Source organism: Harpia harpyja, chromosome 1 (genome assembly GCF_026419915.1).
Source record: "Harpia harpyja isolate bHarHar1 chromosome 1, bHarHar1 primary haplotype, whole genome shotgun sequence".
NCBI classification, from domain to species: domain Eukaryota; kingdom Metazoa; phylum Chordata; class Aves; order Accipitriformes; family Accipitridae; genus Harpia; species Harpia harpyja.
The window spans coordinates 47,068,692-47,093,242 of record NC_068940.1 but is presented as its reverse complement, the minus strand read 5'-3'; the positions used below and the strand labels follow the sequence as shown (position 1 = coordinate 47,093,242).

The 24,551-nt window shown below is 37.5% G+C and overlaps 1 protein-coding gene across 8 annotated transcripts in view; it reads left to right on the top strand.

Annotated features, from left to right (window-relative positions):
* PHF20 (PHD finger protein 20) overlaps window positions 1-24,395 on the top strand; it is a 74,803-nt gene extending 50,408 nt beyond the window's left edge. For 6 of the 8 annotated variants that reach the window (XM_052791600.1, XM_052791609.1, XM_052791618.1 and 3 more), the window contains 8 exons: window positions 1,763-1,861; window positions 3,781-3,942; window positions 6,171-6,340; window positions 11,456-11,555; window positions 14,836-15,031; window positions 17,894-18,293; window positions 19,730-19,913; window positions 21,573-24,395. In XM_052791600.1, the coding sequence (XP_052647560.1) occupies window positions 1,763-1,861; window positions 3,781-3,942; window positions 6,171-6,340; window positions 11,456-11,555; window positions 14,836-15,031; window positions 17,894-18,293; window positions 19,730-19,913; window positions 21,573-21,733 (1,472 nt within the window). In that variant the 3' untranslated portion in view covers window positions 21,734-24,395. The remainder of the gene's footprint in view (window positions 1-1,762; window positions 1,862-3,780; window positions 3,943-6,170; window positions 6,341-11,455; window positions 11,556-14,835; window positions 15,032-17,893; window positions 18,294-19,729; window positions 19,914-21,572) is intronic. The other 2 variants (XM_052791663.1, XM_052791654.1) reach the window with 1 other exon arrangement.
* The last annotated feature ends 156 nt before the right edge of the window (window positions 24,396-24,551 follow it).

The window sequence follows — 24,551 nt, the reverse complement described above, 5'->3', positions numbered from 1 at the left end:
CATATTTGTCATGGATATGTTGGTATTGACTGAAGTAGTATACTCTGTGTGCTTGGATATCTTAAAACAAATCAGATGATCTGACCATGCAAATTTCAATTTTCAAATTAAAAGATGCAAAATTTTCCTACCTTTGTTGACCTCAGTTATTCTCTCTTTGCCCTTCTGGAAGAATAAAATGGCAGAACTTACTTGCATCCCTGTGAGCAGGGAGAAGAAAATGATACCCAGATGATCTTGACCACTGGAGGACTAGGAGATGAGGACAAAGGACAGTAAGAAGGAAGTTGGAAGCTCTGTGCTGAGACTTAAATATGAACCTCTTTTTCCTCTTTTTTTTTTTTTTTTTTTTTTTTTTTTACTCCCCTCAACAAATGGTAGTGGAGAGGGGATGAAGTTTCTTTTGTGCTGCTAGTCATACTGCCTTTGAAAGACATGTAATTGGTGTGGCAGGCTGCCATTGGTGTCAGCAGTTAATGTGGCTGCTGGCAATGCACAATTTTAGCAGCCATCACTAATGACATGCCAAAAGAGGAACATGAATGGCAAAGTAGCAGGAGATGTTCAAGGTCTAAGAGGATGGGGAGATACAGAGCTGAAGACTCATGAGGAGCTAATAAGCATGTCTCCTGCATGCTTATCACAGGTGGTAGAATGTGACTGAGACTTCCAGTTTCTCAGAGCGAGCTGTTTGTACCATAAATGCGTAGCGTTAGGTTGTGAATTGGGGAGTTTACTATTAGTGTGTACAAAAGAGGTTAACATAATACACTGGTTTGCTTCATGAGACCAGCTAGGGTTCTTAAATGTTTTGTGCAGGAGAAGATTTCTTACAGTCTAGAGTGTCTAGGTTCTTGTTCTGATATCAGTAATCAAATTGAAATAGGCTTCTAGATGGGATGGTGAGTGGCTTAATCAGCTAAGCACTCTGAGGGCAAAGCCCTTTTGAGATGCAAGGCGTCTTTCCTTAATAGATTTTATGATTGCACCTATAGTCTCGACCAAGTCAAGATAATTTACTTAAGGAACTGTGTAAGTATCTAGAAATTCTGCTGCAGACACCTAAATCTGAAAGACAGGAGTTGTAAACCAATGTTAGGATATGGAAAGCAAGGGTTTGTGCATATTACCTTGCAGCAGGATTATACTTTATGGCAAGCGCTCTGGAAGCATGCTTTGAGGATGGACTTGATTGAAGGACATCACCCAATCATTCAAAAATTATGGTGTTTTTTTATTCCCATAAAAATAGAATGGAGAACAGATGGTGACAGAATAGCAGTTAAAGCCAATCGAACCAGTTGTTACTCCATTTTCCATGAAAACAAAATATTTGACTGAAACTGTACTAGAGTTTGGTGAGTTGCGGTTTTGTTCTTGACAGAATTCTGTCACAATGCTACTGATATGTTCAGCCATAATAATTTGGAAAAAAGATATAAAAAATTTCCCAGTATCTTCTTTTTTAATAACCTCTGAAGCACGTAAGTGGTAAATGGGCATTGGCATACAGTTGATTTCTCCCATATGCTATTGTAATTATTGTTATGGGACAATCAAATTAGGACTTAAAACAGACCATTCCAATTATGAGAGCTGGGAATTCTTACAAATAAGTTTTCTTGTTGGTTTGGTTTTTTTTTTCTTCAGTGAACTGGCCCTGATGGTCCAAAGAAACTGTGGAGGTCTTTAAAAAAAGCTAACAAGTAGAATAAGTGTGTATATATCTTAAAAATTAAGTTGGAATGTTGTCTAATTTCAGCTGTTAAAGAACATGAGAAGAACAAAGAAAGAAAATCCAAAGACTATGGAAAGTCCAAGTCAAAGAAAAAGAAAAAAAAGAAAAAGAGATCTAAGCCTGGTAAAGTTCTTTTTTCCTTCTGTAGAGGAAACCGGTTTCATTATTTTGTTTTGCCTGTTACCCAGTTCCACGCTCTTAAGACTGGTTTCTTCAGTTATCTGGTAGTTCTGATTTTATTAAGTGGTTAATATTAAATTGTGATTGGCAAGATAATTTATTTCCTGGTTGAGGTGCATCATTAATGCTGGATGATGGCTTATAGTAGTGCTTGTAATGGCACAGAATAAATCAAGCTCCAAAATGGGTATGTCAGTTTTCTAAGTCTGGCTTTTCATTAGCAAGTGTACTTGTATGCAAGTTTTACCAGTTAAAGTGGGTGCAGATCCTCTTGATTTGTTATCAAGTACCCTGTGTACCAGATGTTCTCAGTTATATGAGTTAGTTTTGGGGACCCTGTATGAATGATGGAGTTTGGAAATGTTCATGGGTCCTCTTTCTGCCGTTAACCTTGTTGTTTCTTACATCTTCACTTAGTATGGGATGGGGTTTCAGAGGCTGTGACAATGAGCTCTGTTAAACCTGTCGCATCCTAAATTTTTTTCGTAAAGGATAAATCTCTCTTCTCCTGGAGAGATGAAGTGAAAGCCTGATTTAAAGACTATACTCATGCTGTGTCCCTCTGTCATGTCTCATAACTGCTGTTCCACCTACATTAATAGGGTTGCAGTAGGAAGATGTCTTCTCTGTTGATTTCATCTACAGAGGCTTGGGAATGCTTTCCTCAGGCCGTTTTACACTTTGAACTTCATATGTAGGCCCAGGTGTTATTAGTGACTGGATTCTTCACTTCTGAAATGGCAATTGATTCTGAAAGATTTGTCTAGTGAGGTGTTTATAGATCAAGCGTGGCAACTTTCTCTGCCATTGATGGATGTCTAGGATCATTAATGCAGCACATTTCAATCTGGTATGCGTAATTTGTTAAACTAGAGCTCCTTATGGAGGAGTTTCTGAGACAGGAAAGAGAATACCTTTTTGTTTGCTGCCATGAAGAAATAGGGCAAGCTGTCATGAGAGAGTAGAGAGGAAGAACGAACCACAGGCAGGCTGGCTCAGAATTGTACTGAAACAAATAATTTTAGTGAGTTTCTGATTGTATGGTGCCCTCAAATATAATGATAATATGCAAAGTATAATTTGTAAACTTAGGCAATAGTTGCACAACTAGTACCCGCAAACTGCTTGTCCGTCTACCTTTGGGTTTTAAAATGTTGCATGCCTTTTTTTGATGTTGCCCTTGTGGTTCTTCAGTCCAGGAACCTTGAAGGTTTTCTCCAGATAACTGACTGGAGGGTACTGCTTAACTGCTGACAGCCTCGATTTATACAGTCCAGGACACGACGAATGGGTATTTCACAGAGGAACTGTTCTTGGTGTTTTCCCCACACATTCCTAATTGGGGCCTTTCTCTTTCACCCGTGCATCCTGTTCTGTACCTACACTAGAAAAATAAGAGAAGAGGTGCTTTCTGTCCACTTTTTAGTCTGTGAGATTAGGGAGTGTGCGTAGCCCATGGGAATAATAGCAGGGTGTGAGGGAGAGGTCTCCAGCTAGCAGTGCTTGTGTTAGAAGCGCCTGTAATGCAAAAGCATTTGTAGACTTATTCACCCGGAAGAATAGTTAGGTGCAAGTAACCAGTCTTTTCAGCCTTTCTCATGTCAGCAGTGAAGGATGACTGAGCTGCATAAGATTTTTCTGGTTCAGACAATTTTCTGGTTCAGGCAATAACTTTCTGGCCTCTAGAAAGCTTGCACATCTTTCAGCAGCATAGTGAAGTCCCAGAGTCCTAGCATATTGAAGTGAAAACTGTCTCAGTGAATTATACATGCCTGCTATGGGCATGCATGGTGCTGGTTTTGCTTCTGTCAACTTTTCTTGACCACAGATTTCTAATAATGATACTTCTTACAATTTTACAGAATACTCTGGCAGTGAAGAAAACACAGATATTTTGCAGGAGCTTTCTTCTGAAAAATCAGTTGTCACAAAATGTATTTCTTCAAATAAATCATCTGCCCACCCAAGCACACTGCTGCAGTGCTCTGATTCTGGGCAGCACAGAGGAAAATCAAACACAAATGGTAAGATGACTCTCCTCATTGGTTTGTTGGTTCTGTCTTTCAATACCAGTAAATGTGTGAGCTGCACTAATAGACACGAAAGCTGGTACTCATGATGTAAACTTGGCTATTCTTATGCAGGACTCTGTGTGTTTCCTTTCCCCTGCTTGAAGATATTGAACCCAGTTCATTTGCAAGAGCTTGATGTTGCTGCTTTTTGCTTTGACTTTACCTTCACAGAAGCTTGAAGACTGTTGCCCTTATTTCAGAACTGCACCTTTTTGCAGCACCTTATTAACTCTGTAATAACTATGTTCACACTTCAGTAATTAAAATTTTCATATTTCCAAAGAATTCTACAAAGTAATAACTCATTCAGAGTTAATAATAGATGATATGCAAGTTTATACAGTGTGTGTGCTGTGTTTGAGAGACCACTGAATGTGGTTATGTGTACTTGTATAGATACAGTATGATACATGGTTAGAATGACTTTCTGAGCTTCATAATGATGAGCTCTTGAGTAGCTATTTATTAGTGTCTTCATAGCACTTCATAAACAGAGCTCATAAAAATGTGGTTGCTGTGTTCCAGCTTTCATAATTTTTAATATCTTCGTCCATCTTCCTGTTTACTGTCACAAGCCGGTACAATAAAAAAGGAAGACAAACATTTTGTTCTTTCTGTTATTCTTAAAGCTCGCAAATTTGAAGGAAATGGGAAATGTATGACAGCTTGATATGTATGGGAACCTTAAATTCCTTATTGTACAGATACAGTGTTGATGGTAATTTGATTTTTTTGACACAACTGTTTTCTTGTTTGATATTAGGCAAAATGGAAAAATTAAGTTCAGCTAATTCCATTGTATAGGGAAAAGAGGAAACATTAAAAACTACTGAGGCACAGATGGTGATAATGTCTTAAAACACGTTCTGAAAGTCAGAGCAGTTATGGTTTTGGAGCATATTGACCATAGTATGCACTCGCAGTTTAGTAACATGGCCATCAGTTGCTCAGACTTCTGTTGATCAGTTCATAGACATTGAAAGAGGTGAAAAGTATTGGAAATAGTTTTATTTCATCCTTTTCACAATTGCTTTGCTGCTTTTTGCATCTGCAGAACTTGTACTAACAATAGAAGCAGTGCCTAGATAAAGAAGACCTGGTGTAAGTAATAGTAAAACTCTTGTGTAGAATGGAAGTGCAGGGTGCTTAACCTGTTGCTTACAGAGTACTTCAGGAAAGTGTGTCCTATCTCAGAGGTAGAATAAAAGTTCTAAACATGAAAATTAACTAATGCATTGGCTTCTCAGCCCCCTAAATTTGAGAACAGATGTTTCTCCAAAAGATCTAGTTTATACCACAGACTGGTGGTTCTATTTCTACAGTCTTGTTTTAGGGGCTAAGTGATCAAAATAGGTCCACCCAATATAGGTGAGAGACCACAATCTACTTGAGTGACTATAATTTTTCCCTTCTGCTCTCCTCCAGCTCACTAGAGTATTTCCCAAATAATTAAAATCCTTCTCTTCTCCCTCTGACCCTCCCATTCTATCCCCAAGGAAGGTGTAGACATTGCATTAATATTATTGAGGTAAGCATCTCAATTTAGCGTGTTGTTCAGTAAAGATTTTCTTGGCAGTCTTATTCAATCCACAGAGATGCATTAATGCTTAGGTAGCATGGGAGCATTCTTAAAGAATACCTTGGGCAGCACACTGCCCCTGAAATAATGTGTCCTTAACAGGAGACTAAATGAAAATAATCACTTCTGAAGCAGGATTAAATTCTCTGTTGGACTCTGAATGTTTCTGTAATGGAGACATTACTTTGTGAGATCAAATGGTTTGTAAGACAGAACCCTCTTATTTCTTTTGGGGAGCTTTACACTTAAAGTACCAAGTCACAATTCTGTACAAATTGCAGAAACTAGTATGAATCCTTTTGGAATTTATAAATCTGGTTTTGTTTATTATACTTACTTGTCTAAAGAGACTTTGTGCCTTTGGTTTGGGGCACTGTATGTTGAGAATACAATTTTGATGACAGCTGTTAAGTTGGAATATTTTGAAGGAGCTATTAATGAGAATATAAAACTTCATTATGTAGTAACATTGTGATGTTCCTTAAATTACATGGTGAACTCATGCTTTTAGACATGTATGACTGCATACTTGGGATGAAATCTTGAGTTATTTGACCTTTTTATAATTACTCGGGATTTTATCTAACTACTTTTTGTATAGAGGATGATGCCCTGAGTGAGTCATCTATGGATAGCTTGCCGTGGAGTGATGATGACTGCAGTCAAGATGTTGATGTAACCACGAACCCTGATGAAGAAGTTGAAGACAGTGATTTTGAGGTTGTTCGGTGTGTTTGTGAAGTAAAAGAAGAAAATGACTTCATGATTCAGGTATGTGGAGGGTGAATGCACATTTCAGTGAATACAGTGGGAAGTGTCAGTGGAAAAGCTATTGTAGAAGTGTGCACAGGTACATTCTGTACATGAATAAACTATTGTTGTCCTCTGAAATCATAAAACTTTTTAAGGTAACTTACCAGGGTGAGCAGCTGCTATGATAGGTAGAAAACCAGTTTTTGATACAGTTTGTTTTTTTTTTAATTGAAGGAAAGTGGGGGCAAAGGGACAGTTCTATACAAGCCATTAGCAGTTGGCTTGTCACTTGTGGATTTGCATTTTTCTAAAAATTACAATATTTCCTAGGTTTAGAGAATATCTATTTAAAATCAGTGGCTTATCATCTGGCTTTTTTGCTTCCCTCTAGTTCTGAGCATGTTCAGAACATTGTCATGAGATGGTGGTACCCTTCCGCTTCTCTGCCCTTGCAAGAAGCTTGACTTAAACATACAATCCTCTAGATATGATGAAGAAAAAAATCCTTACTTGAGTCTTCTGTTTTGAAGCAGAGCTGCAGTCGTCCATTCTGCAGCTTGTTGGGTTTTTTTCTTTTTTTAGGAGGCTCCTACCCCTCCTATCTAGATAACTTTTTGCTTGTTGTAGGACCTCAGTTCAAAGTGACAGTAGTATAGCTTGGCAGCTGTGCTCATTGCATATTTTAAGGTAATTATTGCATTCTTTTGAGGAGGTGGTTTTATTTCTGAAAGGATATGGCATGACACTGACTTCAGAAATACTTTTCTGACACACGAAGCTCGCTCCCATCTGCAGCTTTTGAATTCACTTTCCGAGGCATTCTGTTGCTAATTTTTGAGAGGTTTGAATCCAACTTTATGGGACCCCTTACTGGGATAGTTCCTGGCATGCTACTGTGAACTGCGTTTCTTTTTTGCTGTTTGGAACTAGGAGGAAAGACAGAAGCTGATCTATACCTACCTCACAGCTGCTGATAATTTTTTTGGTGGACTTTATTGCGTGAATGGAGGCAGAAACCTGTTAAGGAGAAGGTGTGCACTGTTCAAATTGTTGTGTGAAGAATTCTTGGCTTCTGCAGCAGGACAGTAGAAACAACTTTTTTTGCCCTGAACATCAACAACCTAATTTTAAAAAATTTTAATAGAGCTAGCAAATGCAGCTAAATGTGATTTTTGTCCTCAATGGTTGAGTTTAACAGCTAACTTCATTGGGTATTTTTTTTTTTGCCTTCCATACTATTTTATGGAGATTTGCTCTGGAACGTATGACACTTCTTCTGTTAGTGCCAAGTTCATTTTGATGCACACGTTTGTATTAGTGTGGGATCCTGACAATGCAGGGCGAAAGATACCTTGTACATTAGTAGGAGAGGGTGCAATGATGGGCTGTGGTCAAAATTAGATAAATAACATCTGAATGTGTAGGAGGAAGAGGAGTCTGACAGTTGGGAATAAAGGGGGCTGGCTGTCCTCTGAAGAGATGGCTCAATGAAAGACACGAAGATATAGTCTGGAGTATAATTTTCTGGCAAAAGTAGGCTCAACACTAGTCTATGCAGAATGGCAGAGAACTGACAGCTAGCTCAGGACGTAGTCTATGGATAGCTTTCACGTAAGGTTTTGCACGCTGCTTCTGAGATCCGTTTTCTAGGTTGAACTAGTTGGGGTTTTTTTTGAGTGTATTGCAAAGTTTTAAACACTCCAGCTGTGTTATAAAAGAATTGTCTAGGAGAGCAGGTTATTCTCTCTGGAAGAGAGATGGAGATCGATAGTGTGGTGAGTACCTGCATTTGTTATGGGGACTGAAGCAATAGGAATTGGAGAGCAAGGAGGTGGTAGTAAGATTGGGGGGTGCGGGCAGGGGGAGATTAGGCAGATAGTTTGTTTAAGGTACCAAGTGCTGTGCTCTCCACATCTTTCTGTCAGCCTGTAGTTTTTGGGAAAATGTTTTGAACAGTCTGGTCTGTTGTTGATGTGGAAATGCCCGAGTTAGCTCTTTAACTACAGAGCATTAATACAAAGCAAAGATGCTACGTTTTGCAACTGTGGAATTATGATGAGGGAAACTTACTTTCCGCTTTTCAGAGGTGTAGTGCTGAGATTTGACACTTCCCTTTGACTTTACAGAGTGAGGATCCCATGTAGTTGTCATAACTTTATAAGAAGGAGAGATTTCTTCCCTATTTCCTACTCAGACTTTAATTTGACACTTGGAAACATGAATTTGGAAGCCTCTATCCTACAGAACTTGCATTCAGACTTGTCCTCTCTTCCTGAAGATACGTAGTTTTGCTTGGTGTGTGGGTTTTTAGAAGAACATTGTCATTCTTTACACTTGTCTCCATTGAAGTGTTTATTCTGCTCCTGCTTATTACTGATGAGATCTGACTGAAATATGCTGACACTTGGGGTACTTGCTTGAGCATGTCCCTGTGTGCCAGTCTGCCTTGACTTAGAAGCCAGGGCATTTTCTCCATGCATGTGACTGGAGGCTCCTCCCTCCCAGGGTACATGTATAGTGCCCTCTTGCAAGAGGGACAGTGGTAAGTCTTTTTTTCTCTCTGAATGGTGCTCATTTCCAGGAATTTGCCAAATTTAGAAATAATGAGAAAAAAATATGTTAATTTTAAATATAAGCAGCACCTTTATTTTTCCTGAAAAGATCAGGGACCATTAAGGTTTAATGAAACTCTTACACAGTTAAACCAAGAATTTGTTCCATTTAAGTCTTTAAACTAATAATAAAACCCACAAAAAATTCAGCTTAGAGATTTTGCAAAAAACCTGTTCCTTTATCTTGAACTTGCCTTAAATTAATTCTCTCAAGCAATTTGTGCATAAAGAATACCATTCATTACACCAGGATACAGAAATATGGTTTTGCATTTAAGTACCTGCCTCAGTTAGTAGAAGGTAAAACTGGAAAAAAGTATAAAAAAATAATGTATCATTGGTCAATGCTATTTCATTCTGGTTTCTGTAACTTTGCAAGGAGGTTACTAGATTTCATTTAGGGAGCCTGCGTAAAGTAGTAGCTTAGCATTGCTGTGTGTTGCTTCTGAAGGCACAGCACTCCCTTTTTTAGGGTAAGGCTTGGGACCAAAAAAGTCCAGACAAAAATGTCATTGTCTGTTCATTTTGGTTTTTATACCTAAACATTGGTGAATTTGTGTGTGATGTAGAGAATTCTGGGGCTGGATTTGGTGGCCTTGGACGTGATGGATGTAAATGGACTTGGGATATTTTTGTTCCGGTAGATGAAAAGCTGCTTTAAATACATGTCCATTGGGTTCGGGTATTTCTTTCACACTTGAACTTCGATTTAAATATTATTGCACAGCTCTGTGTGTTTTTCCTCTTCAAAATGTCTTACTTGGCTTGCTTTGCTACTACTTCATGTGCAGGGTGTAGCTTCTATATAGCATGTGTCCAGAGCAATAGCCTGTAGCCTGGCCAGCCAAGTGGTGAAGGAGAACATGCAGATAAAAAGGAAGGACTTGTGCCCTGATGGGGTGGATATTTTACTCAACTGATATTTAAATAAAAAAGTTGGGATTTCATTAGAGTCCTAGGCAAATTTGCCTGGAAAATCACTGAGTGTAGCTCTGTGCCATATGGCATGATTTATAGGATGCAAGTGTAACTAGGTCCAGGAGCTCCCTCCTTACTTTTAGCATGCAGTCTATTTTTCTTAATCTGTTTTCTTCATTTTAGGACATGTTTTTCTGGCTCCAACTAATCATCTTTGTGAAAAGAGGATGGTCTCTCAGCCTTTTTTGAAAACATCTCCTTATTGCTTTAGGACTGTTAGCCATTTTGTAAGGCAAAACATTGTTAGTCCCATCTGTCAAACCTGTTTCTCTCTAAACTTTTACATTCTCCATTCCCAGTGCTTCTATTTCCTCCACACCTAGACAACTAATTTAATACAGTGATGTATGCAAAACCCCACTAATTTAATACAATGATGTATGCAAAAACTGGTGGTCCCTTTCGGTCTTTCCTAGCTTGAGGAAAGGCAGGAGACAAGAGCAGCATTAATAAAAGTGTTATAAGTGGTGCTCAACACAGATGAGATGTTGATCAAGTTGGCATCTTTGTAGGTCAGTGAAGAGCAGCATCTGAGATTGCTTGTGGTTGCTGTTTGTGTTTGGTTTAGCTGATTTTGAAAACCTTTGCCAATATTGACGAGATCTCTGCATTAAGCTTTTGGCTTGTGCTCTGAGAAATAAAGGTTATGATCTATTGTCTCACTGCTTGTGAAAATAGTAATTCTGAACTGACACCACAGTTTCAAATCAAAATGGACCTAATATTCTTAAGTGGGGTTTGGTCTCACGTTTCAGGGGTCTTCAGGCTACAGTTGAAGTTTTGTCTGCTTGTTAAAGTGGCGGGGGGGGGGGGGTTGGAAGTGACTGAAACAGAACATGTGGATATAGTTTTTCCTGCTCTAAAACTGTATGAATTTCAGTACAGTGATTGCATTTTAAATAGCATAACTGTGCTAAAAAAGTAGGACCAAATTATATTCAGTCTTTGCCAATGGGATTGCTCACACTTGGAAGAATGTCGGAAGTTTTTAAAGCTAGTACAACTGCATCTGCACTTGAGTTTTATATTAGTAGAGCTACCTTTGAAATAGATAAAATGCTAGAGATAGAAGTATCAGTAAAGCATAATATTGGCTAGTCCTGTGTGACATAAATATCCCTTGGATTTTATAATTGAATGTGATTTACCCTTTGTGGGGGAAACCTTTTAATTCAGAAAACTTGATATATTTTGCTAAGGAAAGCTTGATTGCGTACTGTTTTCTGTCCTGATTATGTGTGCATGCATCTTGTGAAGCATTTTCATCGCCAAAAGGAACATTTTTGCACCTTTCAGGATCTCAGCGTCTACTTTGTAATTGTTGTCATTCTCCAGAAATCCATGTGAAAAATGTGTGGGAAGGGTTCAGACTTTATTGTAGTCCGTTTCTTTAATGTATTTGCTTGTAGCTGGAAGAGGGGGGTAGGTATTAATACATTTTTTTTGTCTTAAAATATGTAGATGATGTCTCTCAATTGAAGTAACCTTATTAAGCTCCTGTAGGCTTCATTTCTGTTGATGTGCACTTCTTGACTTTAAACAGTGTGAAGAGTGTCTGTGCTGGCAGCATGGAGTCTGTATGGGCTTACTGGAAGATAATGTACCTGAGAAATACACCTGCTATGTTTGCCAAGATCCTCCAGGTACAGAAATCTAAGGTTGCAGAGCCTTCTTATATATGTAGTAACTTTATTAGGTTTTTTATATATATATATAAGATTAAACAACTTTTTTTTTTCCTCTCCCCTAGCTGTGTCTGTTGTTATAGGTAATTGAGTTCAGTTATTGATACAAAAAGTTTAATTTATGTGAATGTACATGAGTCAGTATTGTAGAATTACAGCTGGACAGGAATGGAAATGAATGTTTTAACTGTGATGACCATCTGTCGCATATTTGCCAGTAATAAGGATTGTGCTGTCTGGCTTTGGAAAATGAATTTAGAAGCACTCAGGAAACTTAAGCAAAGACTTCCCATGGGCACCTCTTACGGGATGTGAGTGCAGCTTTCCTCCAACAAAACCAGGCTTATGCGTTCTTTAAAATAAGTCAGCAAGAGGCTCACTGGTTCTCAACAGCCATGGATCTTATCTGTCTGAGTGTGTTACCCAAGATAATTTATATTTGTATTTATGTTGGGTAATGCAGTCAGAGTTGATCTACCAATACTTTCTCTACTCCTGTGTATTTTAAAACGCCTTAGTCCATCTTATGCAGCAGGTAAAATTACACTTGTGTGGATCTTTTCTGACTTCCTAACTCTGAATTATAAAGCCTTGCTGAATGTGGAAACGTATGAGGTTCGGGCTTGAGTCCATGTTCATAAATTATGAGAAAATGGGATCTCTGCCTAATCACAAGACCGTTTTGGTTTATGTAGATATTTGGATTGTGATCTCTGCTTTTTTTGGCTGTTTAAAACTACCAACTCTTTTGTAGCTTAACTCATTGATTTGTGTAGTTCATATGCTAATGTTGTGTTTACTCATAGCAAGGAAGACACCTGTGCTTACATTCAATTATCCAAGTAGTAAAATAGTTTAACTTTTTTTTTAAGTTTTTTACAGTATCTTGCATCCAGGATTTTAAGCCTCTATTTTCAAGATATTTTGGTTTTGATTTGTGTCAATTTGAGTTAGTTGTGCACATTAGTTAGGTTTAAATGCAGACTGAAGTTGTGTCATCATACTTGAACTATTTCTATTTAGTAAGAAACTTTATCAGAATGCTTTTTGGTAAAAACTGATTACAACTAACACTTCATTTGCTTAATTAGTTTAATTGCTTGTATCAACTATTGCTTTGAAGATCCAGAAACTTTTTTTATTTGGACTTAGTTTTACTTGTGTCTTGGAAAAGGAAAACATATCCGACTTTTTAAGTGCAAAAGTGGCTTCTCAATTTCAGTGAATCTGCTGTTGGCTTGAAATGAGCTAAATAAGCTTTATGAATCAGCACAAAAGTTGCTTTTAAAACTGGGCATAGCCATTCAGCAAACTTTTATTTAGGAGCTTTCCCAAGTTTAGTGCTGGTACTTGTAACAGCACCATTCATATTATTGGAAATAAAAGCAAGTTTAGTGTAATTATGCCTAAAACCTGTACCAACTGTCACTTTAGGCAGTTCTTTTTGAGTCAAGTGGGATTTTTAAGAGATTTGGTAACATTTACCCTTGCTTAAACATTATCAAAATGTTTGATGTGACAAATTAATTCAAGCCATAGAAAGCATGCATTGTTGGGTATCATCTTGTGTCTTCTCTTAAGCTAACACAGCTAGAAAGAGAGTACTTTTGGCTCTGAGTACACCACTAAGTAAAGAATGCCGTGGATGGGCTTCAGTTGGATAATCTCAGTGTTGTTCAGATGACCATGGAGTTCTAAAATTCTTGATTTTATTCTTGTGGACTGAAGTTCATTTTCTGTCACAAATGGTAGTTTCTCTAACACAAAAATAGATGTGTGGGAATTAATACAGGTATGTCAGGAGTGTCTCCAAAGTGGTTCTGGCCATACCTAGAAGATCTCTTGCTTGTTACAGTGTATCTGCCTGAAAAGTTGAGCTGTTACAGCCTTGAATATTTGTTCTTGTCTGTGTTGGTTTCTGTTTGAGATTTTTTGGAGGTCTTGCCTCAAAACATTGAGTATTGTCCTATACAGCCTAGTGGCTGAGCATGCTTACAAGCTGTTTCATTTGCTTTTATTCCTTTACTGAGACAGAGTTAGTATCGAATTTAAGTTTGAAAGTGTCCTTAATGTGCACGGATGTTCATACAAGGCATGACATAGAAACCATTTTGTTGCCATTCTATAACTACCACCCAAAAGCATATAAACACCTGTTCTGCTTATTTCTCAGTATGGCTTCCAAAGAGTTGTGTTGCTTCATTGAGCCAAAGTTAATAGCATGGGTAGCAATGATACCAAATACGTGTGTAGTGCAATCCCTTATTCTTTCTCTGCTGCCAAGTAACTTTTTTTTTTTTAGCTTCTCTAACTGCTGAAACTTCTAGTCAATATTAACCTGCTTATATTGGAGACTTTTTTGTGAACATCGTTCTAAGTCTGTGCTCTAGTATTATCTCTGATTTTGTAGGTTTGCTGACTGGGCTGTATATAGGCCAGTGAATGAAGTGGTGTTTCTCAGGGTGCTGAGCTGTGTTCTGAGAACATCTGTTCTAACAATACATTTTACAGGGGGGGGTGTGGGCTTTTGTTGGGTTTTTGGCTTGGATTTTTTTGTGTTTGTTTTTGCAGTTTAGCAAGGATCTCAAGTTCCACTCTTTCCTGCTAATACTATTTTGTTTGGCTGCTTAAGTTACTTTTACTGATGCATTTATCACATTTAACATAATTTCATTTTGGCTGTTGTTGATATTCCAGCCTTTTAAGCTAGAATTAGCAGTATTAATAGCCTGACTTAGACAAGTTTCCCATCAGAACCTCATCACTGATTCCTTTAAAATTTACTGTTGAATGACTGTATTAATACATGTATGATGCTTAAAAACAAGACCACTGGAGAAGGGAAGTTCACTGCCTTTTGCTGCATTTTTCTGTCTGCAGAGAGCTGTATTCAAACTGTAGCTTTAGTTATAACCGTGGTTACCAGGCAGTGTGATTCCCTGCTAAAAATACACTTTTCTGTGTGCATCAGCTGCAATTACCTTTTGTGAATGTCCTTCGGAATTTGAGGTCTGAATGCTTTTACAGTTGGGCAGAGGTTTCTGAGGTTGTCTCACTTCCCACTTTACAAGTTCTTATGTCTTCAGGGTTTTGTCTGCTATTATAGGATCTTTATTGGTACTACTGATAAGAACAAATAAGCTGTTGCAAGACTTTGAGATAATCAGAATTATTACCAGCAATGTTAACATACCATAGTTAATGCTTCATTTTAACACGTTCATTACTGTTGCTTTAGGTCAGAGGTCCAGCTTAAAGTACTGGTATGAGAAGGAGTGGTTAAGTAATGGTCACATGCATGGCTTAGCATTTTTGGAAGAAAATTATTCCCACCAGAATGCCAAGAAGATAGTAGCCACTCACCAACTTCTTGGCGATGTACAGAGAGTGATAGAAGTACTGCATGGACTGCAGCTGAAGATGAGCATATTACAGTAAGCAGTATTTAAGTATCGGTCGGCATGGTCTCAATGTGAATTAGATTTCAAATAGTAGAAAAATAACCAGAAATTCAGACTTATTTTTGTGCTTCTATAACAATGTAGTTTGAATTGCTAATGTGATCTTGGCTGCTTAAAAACTATTCAAGTGTGTTGAGGATTTTAAATTGACTATGTGTATAGAAGAGTTGGGAAAGTATGAAGGAAAGAGGGAGAAAACAACAGCTTCTCCTAAAGCACCTAAATAGATTTAAGTAACAAGAAGAGGATAGGTGTATAACCTATGGCAGCATTCTTACAATGCTTGCATTCTCCATTTCAGTAATTCTAAATCATAGGTTTTCCAGCAGAAATCAGATATTTTTGCTTGGCAAATTGTGTTGCTTTGTTGTAGTAGGAGAAGTAGTTGCACCTTCAGCAACCTGTTGCAATTAATTTCTATGCAAAGATTATTACAGATATATATGAAAAGATAACATATTCAGTAATCACTGTAGAAATCAAGTTTTCTGCATCTTTTCCTCTTTAAAGTCATCCTTGGGTTCTGATGACTGAAAAATTTTTTTCTAACTCAAATCCAGCAGTTGTAAATTGATTGAATTCCAAATTTATTAGTTGTTAAATTTCACAGCAGCAGCTATTTGGAAAGCAAAGCTTTTAGTGTGTCCAGTGTTCTTTATAACTTTTTCCCTTAAATTTAATCTATGGTGATGCAGTAGGGCTAGTGGCAGTACTTGAAATTCTTAAATATGCTTAATAATGCTTAAAGCAAAAGAGTAGCAATTTTAGCATAAGGTTTTGCTTTTCCATTATGGTGTCCTTTAGTCAGATCTGTAAATAATCTCTTTCCTCTTTGGAGAGGGTGGAACATAAATATTGTAAGATCACTCCTTAGGCCTTTTCTTAAATAGCAAGAGTTCAGATTGTGACTTTCCAGTTGTAGAGTAAACTGAGATTTGCACAATACTAAGGTATGGAGCACTGGGCAAGTATATGATGCTTGTTACAGACTTTGTTCTTTTTCTCTCCCATCCTGAAGTTGGTGTAATGACCTGGTTTAATTAAAGATGAGGTGTGGTCCTGTTAGGATCATCTTGTTAAAAGCTATAGCCCCTGGTTTTTTTATCATCAGATAAATCAGAAAGGATTTTAAAAATTGCTGAATTAGAAGAATGATTATATTGTTGATGCAGATCTACCATCTAGGGGAATGGAGATGATTTCACAGCTGCCTGAAATTATTAGGAGAGTTTTGCTCAGTATTTCAAGAAGGTGGCAAAGGATCAGAGGTGACATTGACAGCTTCGGTGCAATGGCAGGGAGAGCCAGCCTTCAGAAGGCAATAGTTAAAAGGTTGCTCAAGTATTAAGCATTCAATTTTTCATCCTTACGTAGCTGGTGCATCATCTTTCAATTTTCTGTCTTCTGTAAAGTTATCCCTTGCTCTTTGGCGAGCAAAATAGTGCCTTTAGGTGTAGCATATCAGTGGAGCTGGAATAGAAAGCTTTGGTAAATGGACACTTGGCTTTTACTTTTCTAGGCGTGCCTTCAGGATTGCTCATGAAGGATGTCATAGACATGCAGTCACTGGAGGTAGAGTGCTTGTGTAAAGTGGTCTGAGCAAGTCCTTGGCAGTTGTAGTTTCCTCTGATAGACACTGAAGAAACCTTAGCTACTATGGAACAGATCAGAAAGCAGTTACTTTGGAAGTAAAATGGTCGTGTTTTGTTGAGTGGTTTGGAGAAAAGCTGGATCAGCCTAATGGAATAAGTCCATCTGCCTTTGTTTGCAAGGAAGCACAGAGTGGGATTTTGGGGCAGACCCCTTTCTTTCCATATGGCTGAATGCAGATGCTTTAGGGTCAGGATTTGCTTCTGCTGCATTCTTGTAGCCTGTAGCAGATAAGCTGCCTACCCTTTGAAGATAAGCAGAGTGATTCTGCTTTGCTCTCCTTTTTACTGCTGTTTTAATGCCTGACAGATGTGGAAGAACAGTATCGGTTACAATGCTCACTATAAACTTTTTGTTTGTTGTATCCATGTAAGAATCTGATACCTATAGTTGTCCCTGCTGCTGGAATAAAAAACATATTAGTCAATTTGAAAACAATTAAAATATGAATTTTTTATAAGGAGCAGATGGGGGGACTATGGCATGTTGGTATACCAGGCAGTAGAGTTTGCTTAGCGTCTGGGGATTTAAAGGAAAGTTAAAGTCTTAAAGGAAATAATAAGGAAGTTGTACACCACCACCCAAGCCCCCAACTCCCCAGTTGTTGTTGTTATTAGAGAGTTATAAAAGATCAGTGGATTTAATTTTGATGCTTATTTTGGGGAACTACAGGGTAAAGTTTGATACTGAGTGATTTGAGGGGGTGTTTTTGTTTTACTGGTGTTTCAAATTGTTAAAATCTTGGTTTAGCTTCAGTGTACTTGACTTGCCTTACTAAAATTGACTTGCCTTACTAAAAATACCACAGTGAAAATGAGTTTATGCTGTTAATAAATTGCAAATACTGAAGCAAAATGCTCCTTCAAGGGCAACATTGGTAAAAAGCTGTATGTATCTATTTGAAACTTATTCTACAATTTTTTTCTTAATGCCAACACTTGGCTTATGTACCATGTTATAGAAATGAAAATAGTGAACATAACAGAACATTGTAGGAAGATACACAATTGACGTCAGTGAAATTGTATTATTTCAGAATACTTCGGTATTTTTTTTACTGATTACTATGACTAAAGCATGTAGTAGTTCAAATATTCTTACTTAATTTCTTTATGTAATAGGATAGTTTGCTCAGTCACTTTGGCATTTAAATTTGGATGTTTTACTACTTCTGTGTTTGAACAGAAATAAAGAACATCCTGACCTAAAGCTTTGGTGCCATCCATGGAAGCACATTACGGTGGATGAAAAAATTCGTACAAAGCATATCATTCACATTGAGGAAAACTGTTGCAAAGAGGATACGGCAAGTTATAGAACTTGGAATGGGACAGTTGAGAAACCCTCAACCATTCCTTCTGTGGAGGAATCTTACATTACGAGTGAACACTGTTACCAGAAGCCTCGGGCCTACTACCCTGCGATAGAGCAGAGATTGGTTGTGGAAACAAGAGGTTCAGCCATGGATGATGGAGTAAATAGAATAACAGAAAATGGGGACGATGCTCTGTCAGAGAGATTTGGCTGGAATCTGGACCGAGAAATATGCAAGGTGGAAAATGAATCCAAACACAATTACTCTAAGGTATTTGTATTAAAATAACCCCGTCTGCATAAAGGATGTGTTTGCCTGGCAAAGTGCAAAACTCAATCCTTTTTAATAGTAGTTTCTTTATTTGTGTTTAGTTTTTTCCTATCCTGTTAAATCTATAGTTGCCAGTATACATTAAAATGATAGACATAATCAACTCCTCCATTTCAAGTAATAACTTACAAAAATAATCTAGGTTGAAGAGGACTTCTGGACCTTAAATCACCTGCACAGTCAGTGGAACATGTATTATGGTCCACTAGCAGTTCATTGCTTCTTACTTTTGTGTGTGTTTAAATGTAAAAATAAACACTAGTAATGGGATAGAGAGAGAACAAGGCAAGCATGTATGATACTACCAAATACACTGGCATTCCAGCTTTTAGTTATTTCCATCTTGTTCCCATGTTTCTTGTAATAAATACATTAACTAAATTAATTCCAAGTTCTTCAGGCAGCATTTCCTGGTGGGGAAGAAAAAAGTAGTAGCCTGAACTGGTCTTTAAGAATGATCATCATTGAATAGTCCTGTATCTTCTTCCTACTGGAGCACTCCAGTGTTATCTTTTCAACTCTTGGTTGTCATTTTCAGCCCTATCAGGTGCGTCAGAGGCCTTTATTTCTACACCCCAAGGCAAAAATTTTGCTTCGATTAGTGCCAAGTCATATGAAATAGTCTGACAAATGCAAGAAGGACTCTGGGAAATACTGACCTCCCTATTTTAGATTAAAAGGTTGTTTAGCTTGTGTTTCATGCATATGTAAGCTGTAATTTATGTTCTTTTTAACTTATCTATCAAATCAATTGAGGTTGCTTTATATTTCCCAGAAAAGCATATATTTCAGTTCTTCAGTCTTTTAGGAGCCTTTTTCTAAATCCTGTCATATTTTAGCAAGATGATGAAAAAAGTAGGGGAGTAGAATCAACACTGATGGTGTAGTCTTGTTTCGTAAGTGGTGGTAATGTTTTTTTTTTCTAGAAGCTTCTATGAAAGTTTTAGTGGAATTGAGATTAGATTGCTTCAGGAAGAATCCCTTCTCACTGCGAAATCATTTGCTCTTTAGTTGATTACTGTTACATTTAAAATGGCTTTAGTGTTCCCTAGGGTGCACAGATTAAGTGCAGTATCTTTCAGCTGGAAGTTGGCAGGGAGCTAGCTATGTGTATATATGTTATCTTTTGAAAATAAGATGCTTGTGAAGTGCAAAGAATAGGTCTTAGCAAAATACCTATAAAAGTATGTCTACATTTAGATACGCTTGCCCAAACTGCCTTAATATTTGTGTACAATCTCTTCTCTGTGTGTCTCTATCCTCCACTAGCCTAAGATTAGTTGAGCAATTAGCTTGGGTAACTGTAAGGACCAAGACAGTCTGGCTCACCAATTCTATTTCACTGTAACAAATATTAATGTTTGTATTTCTGCTAGGTAAGAGAGTCTGTCTCTAAGAAGGTCTCTGCAGAGGAAGCTATTGAAATGAAATTGCTGGAAAAAGACAAAGAAGGAGTTGTGAACTCGCAGCTGCAGTGGCAGCTTAATCTTTTAGCTCATGTGGAATCTCTGCAAGATGAAGTTATACACAGAATGGATTTCATTGAGAAGGAGCTAGATGGTAGGTAACATTTTTCTATTTCAAAAATTAACTGTTTTTAACTGAACTACCTGTTCAAAACATGTTAACTTGAATTTTATTACTTCAGACCTAGAGAGATGATCGTTGCTTTGTCAGATTTATTGCATTTACTAATAGAAAGTAGACATGCTGATGATGATGTGGGGTGGATTTTAAAACAAAGATCAAATTAAAACTGAGCACCATTTTGTAGAAAAAGTTCTAGTTAGATCACTTCTAAGTACTTGCATCAGATGATGTAGTAGAATACCTTCCATGTCTTCTTGTTTTCAGGTTTTTGTCATTTTCCATAGCTCTTCTGTGTGCCTGAACTTCCCTGTTCTCCAGGGGCTTGCTGGCTGTGTTAGCCTATTCTAGGTGGCCTCTTTGGTGCACAAGGCTCTCTTCCTGTCTCTTCTGAATTCTTTACTTAAATGTCCCTTGAAATTTGTTTTCCTAGTAATGGAAAACTTCTAAACCCTTTGTGTTACATTAAACAATCCAGGATAGTTCTTTTTCTTAACATCTTTAAGTCTGACCATTAGTTCTTATAGTGGTTTACAACAGCAGCTTGTCTTGCAAGGGTATTGGGAATCTAACCTTTGCCAAAGTAAGAGTCCTCTCTTTTGTAGTTAGTAAGGTACTGAAAAGTTGAACTACTGAAGGAATATTTCAGGTAATGAAGATCACCAAGCCTGTAATCATAATGCCTGTTCCATAAATGAAGAAGCTCTGGTTCACAAAAGTCAGGCTTTTTGTATCTGCTGCTGAGCTGGAGGGCTGCTCAGAGCATTGCTACTCTGATCAGGAGTTTTTCTTATTTCAAGGCTGAATGTGTCAATAGTTGGGTAATGCCCACCAGTTCTTCAGCAGATACTGCCCTTAGGTTAAACTACCCTGTTGATCTAGTTAGTGGCAGTGGCCACTACTGCTTCTCTTGGCAGATGTATTCTGTCTTCAAGGTTTCAGTCTCCTTCTACGATACTGTCCCATCCCCTGAACTCATCGTAGTTCAATCTGACCACCTTTCTTGTGGTCGTATTACATTGTCACCTGAGTTATCTTTTGGTCAGTAGTATTTCTGGTTCTCATTTCCCACTGAGAAGCTTTAGAGCTCGAATTCTTTTTTTTTTTTTTGTGCAGTAGTCTGCTGTTCATGTTTTTGGATTTCATCCCCATTTTCTGTTACCCAGTTCTTTCTGTCTTGGCCAATTATATTCTGTATGGACAACAAACTTTTCATTAGCGTAGTCCTACCCTTTTAAGATCTTCAGTTGCATCTCATGCTGATCTTAAAAGGTATTCTAATAGTATAAACTTCCTGTATTGCAGTGTCCTTACTGTGGAATTGATACAGATAGAAGGAAGTTTAGCACCAGATTTTACAGTATCTAGTCCTGAGTTTTCCTTCCCTGCTTTCTCCTGGGAACACTGGGGTTTTTTTTTTTTCTCCTTTCTCCCTGCACCCCCCCACCCCATGAATTGTTTTGTCGTGTATCAAAAGCTATTTGCAAAGATTGGTGTGAGGAGCCTGGTTTTCTGATTTTTCAAATACCACATGTTAAAAATATTGCCCACCGGTCTGTCAAAATTCACAAAAGATTTAAAGAATTCCTGTCTTCTGACTTAAGGTGATCTATTTGCTGAGAACTGGAATAGTTTTGTTTTTCTTTGCAGTTTTAGAGAGTTGGCTGGATTACACAGGAGAGCTGGAACCACCAGAACCACTAGCTCGACTCCCACAACTCAAACATTGTATAAAGCAGCTTATAACGGACCTAGGCAAAGTGCAACAGATTGCACTTTGCTGCTCAACGTGAGACTAGAAAATGTTGGAGACTGAGTGTGAAGTTGGAGCATCTGATGTGAACAGCTCTGTATATTTAAATGAAATTAGCATGCTGGTTGCATGTGATGCAGATTGACTTCAGGGATTTGTGAAGAAGTGCTGTTCAAAGAACAGCAAAATGGTTATTTTATCTCATAATTTCGGGTTTATTAGGCAATTATAACGCTATAGAAGAGGTCATACTGTTGTCTTCAGAAGTTGGGTGTTGGTTGATAAATTATACTTAAATTTTCACTCCTTACAAGTTGCTTATTGAAATGGTAGACTTTTTCATAATTAAATTGACTAAAAATTGTGCCACCGAAGAACAGAGTTCTAAGAGCCAAAAATGTTTAGTTGACAGAGGTTGTAAATAACTTTGCATAGTTTAAGTGACTTGTGTCATGTTTTATTCCTTCTGATTTATGCATAATAGCACACGGTATTTAATCACTAGGAAATGTTATAACAGTTTTCAGACTTAGTAAGTATGAATGTCCAGCTCTTAACTATAAAGTGTTACGTGGAGGTTTGCAAGTAACAGTGGCCTAAACCCCACTTCTATTACGTTAAATAATGTAGCAGAAGGTCACAGGTGGATTGCACTTATTTTCAGAATAAATGATTGTTTTCCGTATTTATACTGTCACTATCACATGACTCGGTACTGGGGAGACCCATTAATGTTGTGTTTATGTGCGTTCTTGAGCTCTTAAATATGGCCATACTGTGCCTCCTGAAGCAGTGCTAGTGGGATGCCCTTGTTGCGGTAGTATGAAATACCACCGTGAAAAGACTGGAGATGCGCTTGGAGTTCCAGACTTCGACAAGGTGTGTAATGGACGTTATGTAGTTTTCTACATTTGTTAATAATTGCCATTCCTGTTATATTTTGAAATGTAGACTTTTTTCAATACTCTGAACGTGTTCATTGTAAAAAGTTATTCGATGAATGTGTGGGTTTGGGAATCAGTTTATTTTATATTTGTGTAAATAAAGCCTCAAGATCTATGCATGAGGTACTGTCCTCACAGACAGTGAGTGGGTTATTATCTTAAATGATGTACGTTCACAAAGTCCTTTTTTATACCTGAAGTTTTAATTTTCTGGTTTGTATTACTTTGTGAGAGCAAGGTGAAAATGCTGCTTATGTTGAAGTCACATTGTACAGTATGTTTTGAAATGTTGGTGTATTGTAAGTATTTGAGATGTTAAAAGTCTTTCAGCTGCAGATCATAGCTCCATAAATAATGACTGTGACTTTAGTTTTCCTTCCCAAATGTTGCTGAGTTAAGTTCACTGTGGAAAATGGTAAGCTGTTTTTGCAGTGAGAGGGTGTCCTTAAAAAGCTGGATTCTTTACCTTGACTTTATTGTGTGTGATGGTACCACCAAAGGGTAAAATTTAAGCACAGTTGTAATTGAAAGACCCATAACTGTACAAATTACTAATTTTTTATATGAATCTGTAATCTTTGTATACTGCAAAGAATAATGTAAACTTGAAATATCCAATATTATTGTAGGAGTTAACAGTATCTACACAGTGAATACTTTATTTCCTTCAGAAAACAAAATAATTAGGCTACTCTAGGTAGTAACTAAGGCTTTTGTGCCAAGACTCATTTCAGGGAATAATTTGTCTCACAGTTTTATAGTACTAGTTGGTATATAGTGAATACAACATATGTACAGCAGAAAAATAAACTTATTTTTCTGTAACGCAGTTGGAATAAAGCTTACATGATATTTAAGAATCACTTTGCTCTCTGAAGATGAGACCAATGTTCATACCTTGTCTCATTCCTGTTAATGACACCTGGATTCATGTATACTGTGTAGCTCTAGAACAGGCGGCAGTAACCAGACCACCAGAACAGCATCAAAAGGAGCACCCTGGACAACTGTGAAGGTGTTTTGTTTTTTTTCAGGTGAGATGGACCAGAAAAGTGTTCCCTGGTTGAAATCGGTAAAGCAAGCACTCCAAACAGGTGTCTCTTGAGAAGAACATAGCTGCATTGTTAACAAGTCAGCTGTGCTTAGTTTGAGGGTGTGAAAGCAGTTAAATCCCTGAGCAGACTTTTCACTCCAGAGTGGAACTTCTCCTTCCCAAGCAATTGTTTTTTGTGTGTTCATTGTATGTTTTTACTTTGCCATTTTATTTTTGCTCAGGGTGGTATTTAAGATTCGGAAGAAAAGGCGGTTCTGATGGGTGAATCAAATGGCAAATACTGGAGACTTGTTTTTCTTTACTAGAGCTAGGGAAGCCCTTGCAGATAAAGACTGAAAATATTTATTTAAAATAGAATAGCATTTCTCATATTCAAGAAAGATTCTTTATTGTGCTCTGCCTGGATTCATTTTTGTCCCTGTTTTTGCAAGTTTCCACATTGTTACTTCTTAGTCTGGACCAACTGTTTGGTCTGGCAGGTCACTTTTTTATTTCTTTAAATCACTGGTAAGTGAATGCAACGTGGAGCCTTGATGAAATGAGCAAACATTGCACTGTGGACACATAAGTATATTTGTCTTTGTTTATGCACTATTAGAACTGAGGGCGCTGTATATAGAATTTTGCTTTGGAGCAATATTTGCAAAACTTGAAAACTTCTGTATCTTGGTGTTTGGAGTAAATAAATAGGTTTTGTTGGTTAAGTCTTAGTAAAGTCTTTGTTTCAATTAATGATTATTCGGCAAAATAAATTTGGACTTTTTTTTCTTCACATAGCATTGAAATGCAGGTACTGTAGTTTGACAGGAATATAGATCTTAACTGTTCCTGAAGTATGGAAATGTTTGCTTTCAGGATCT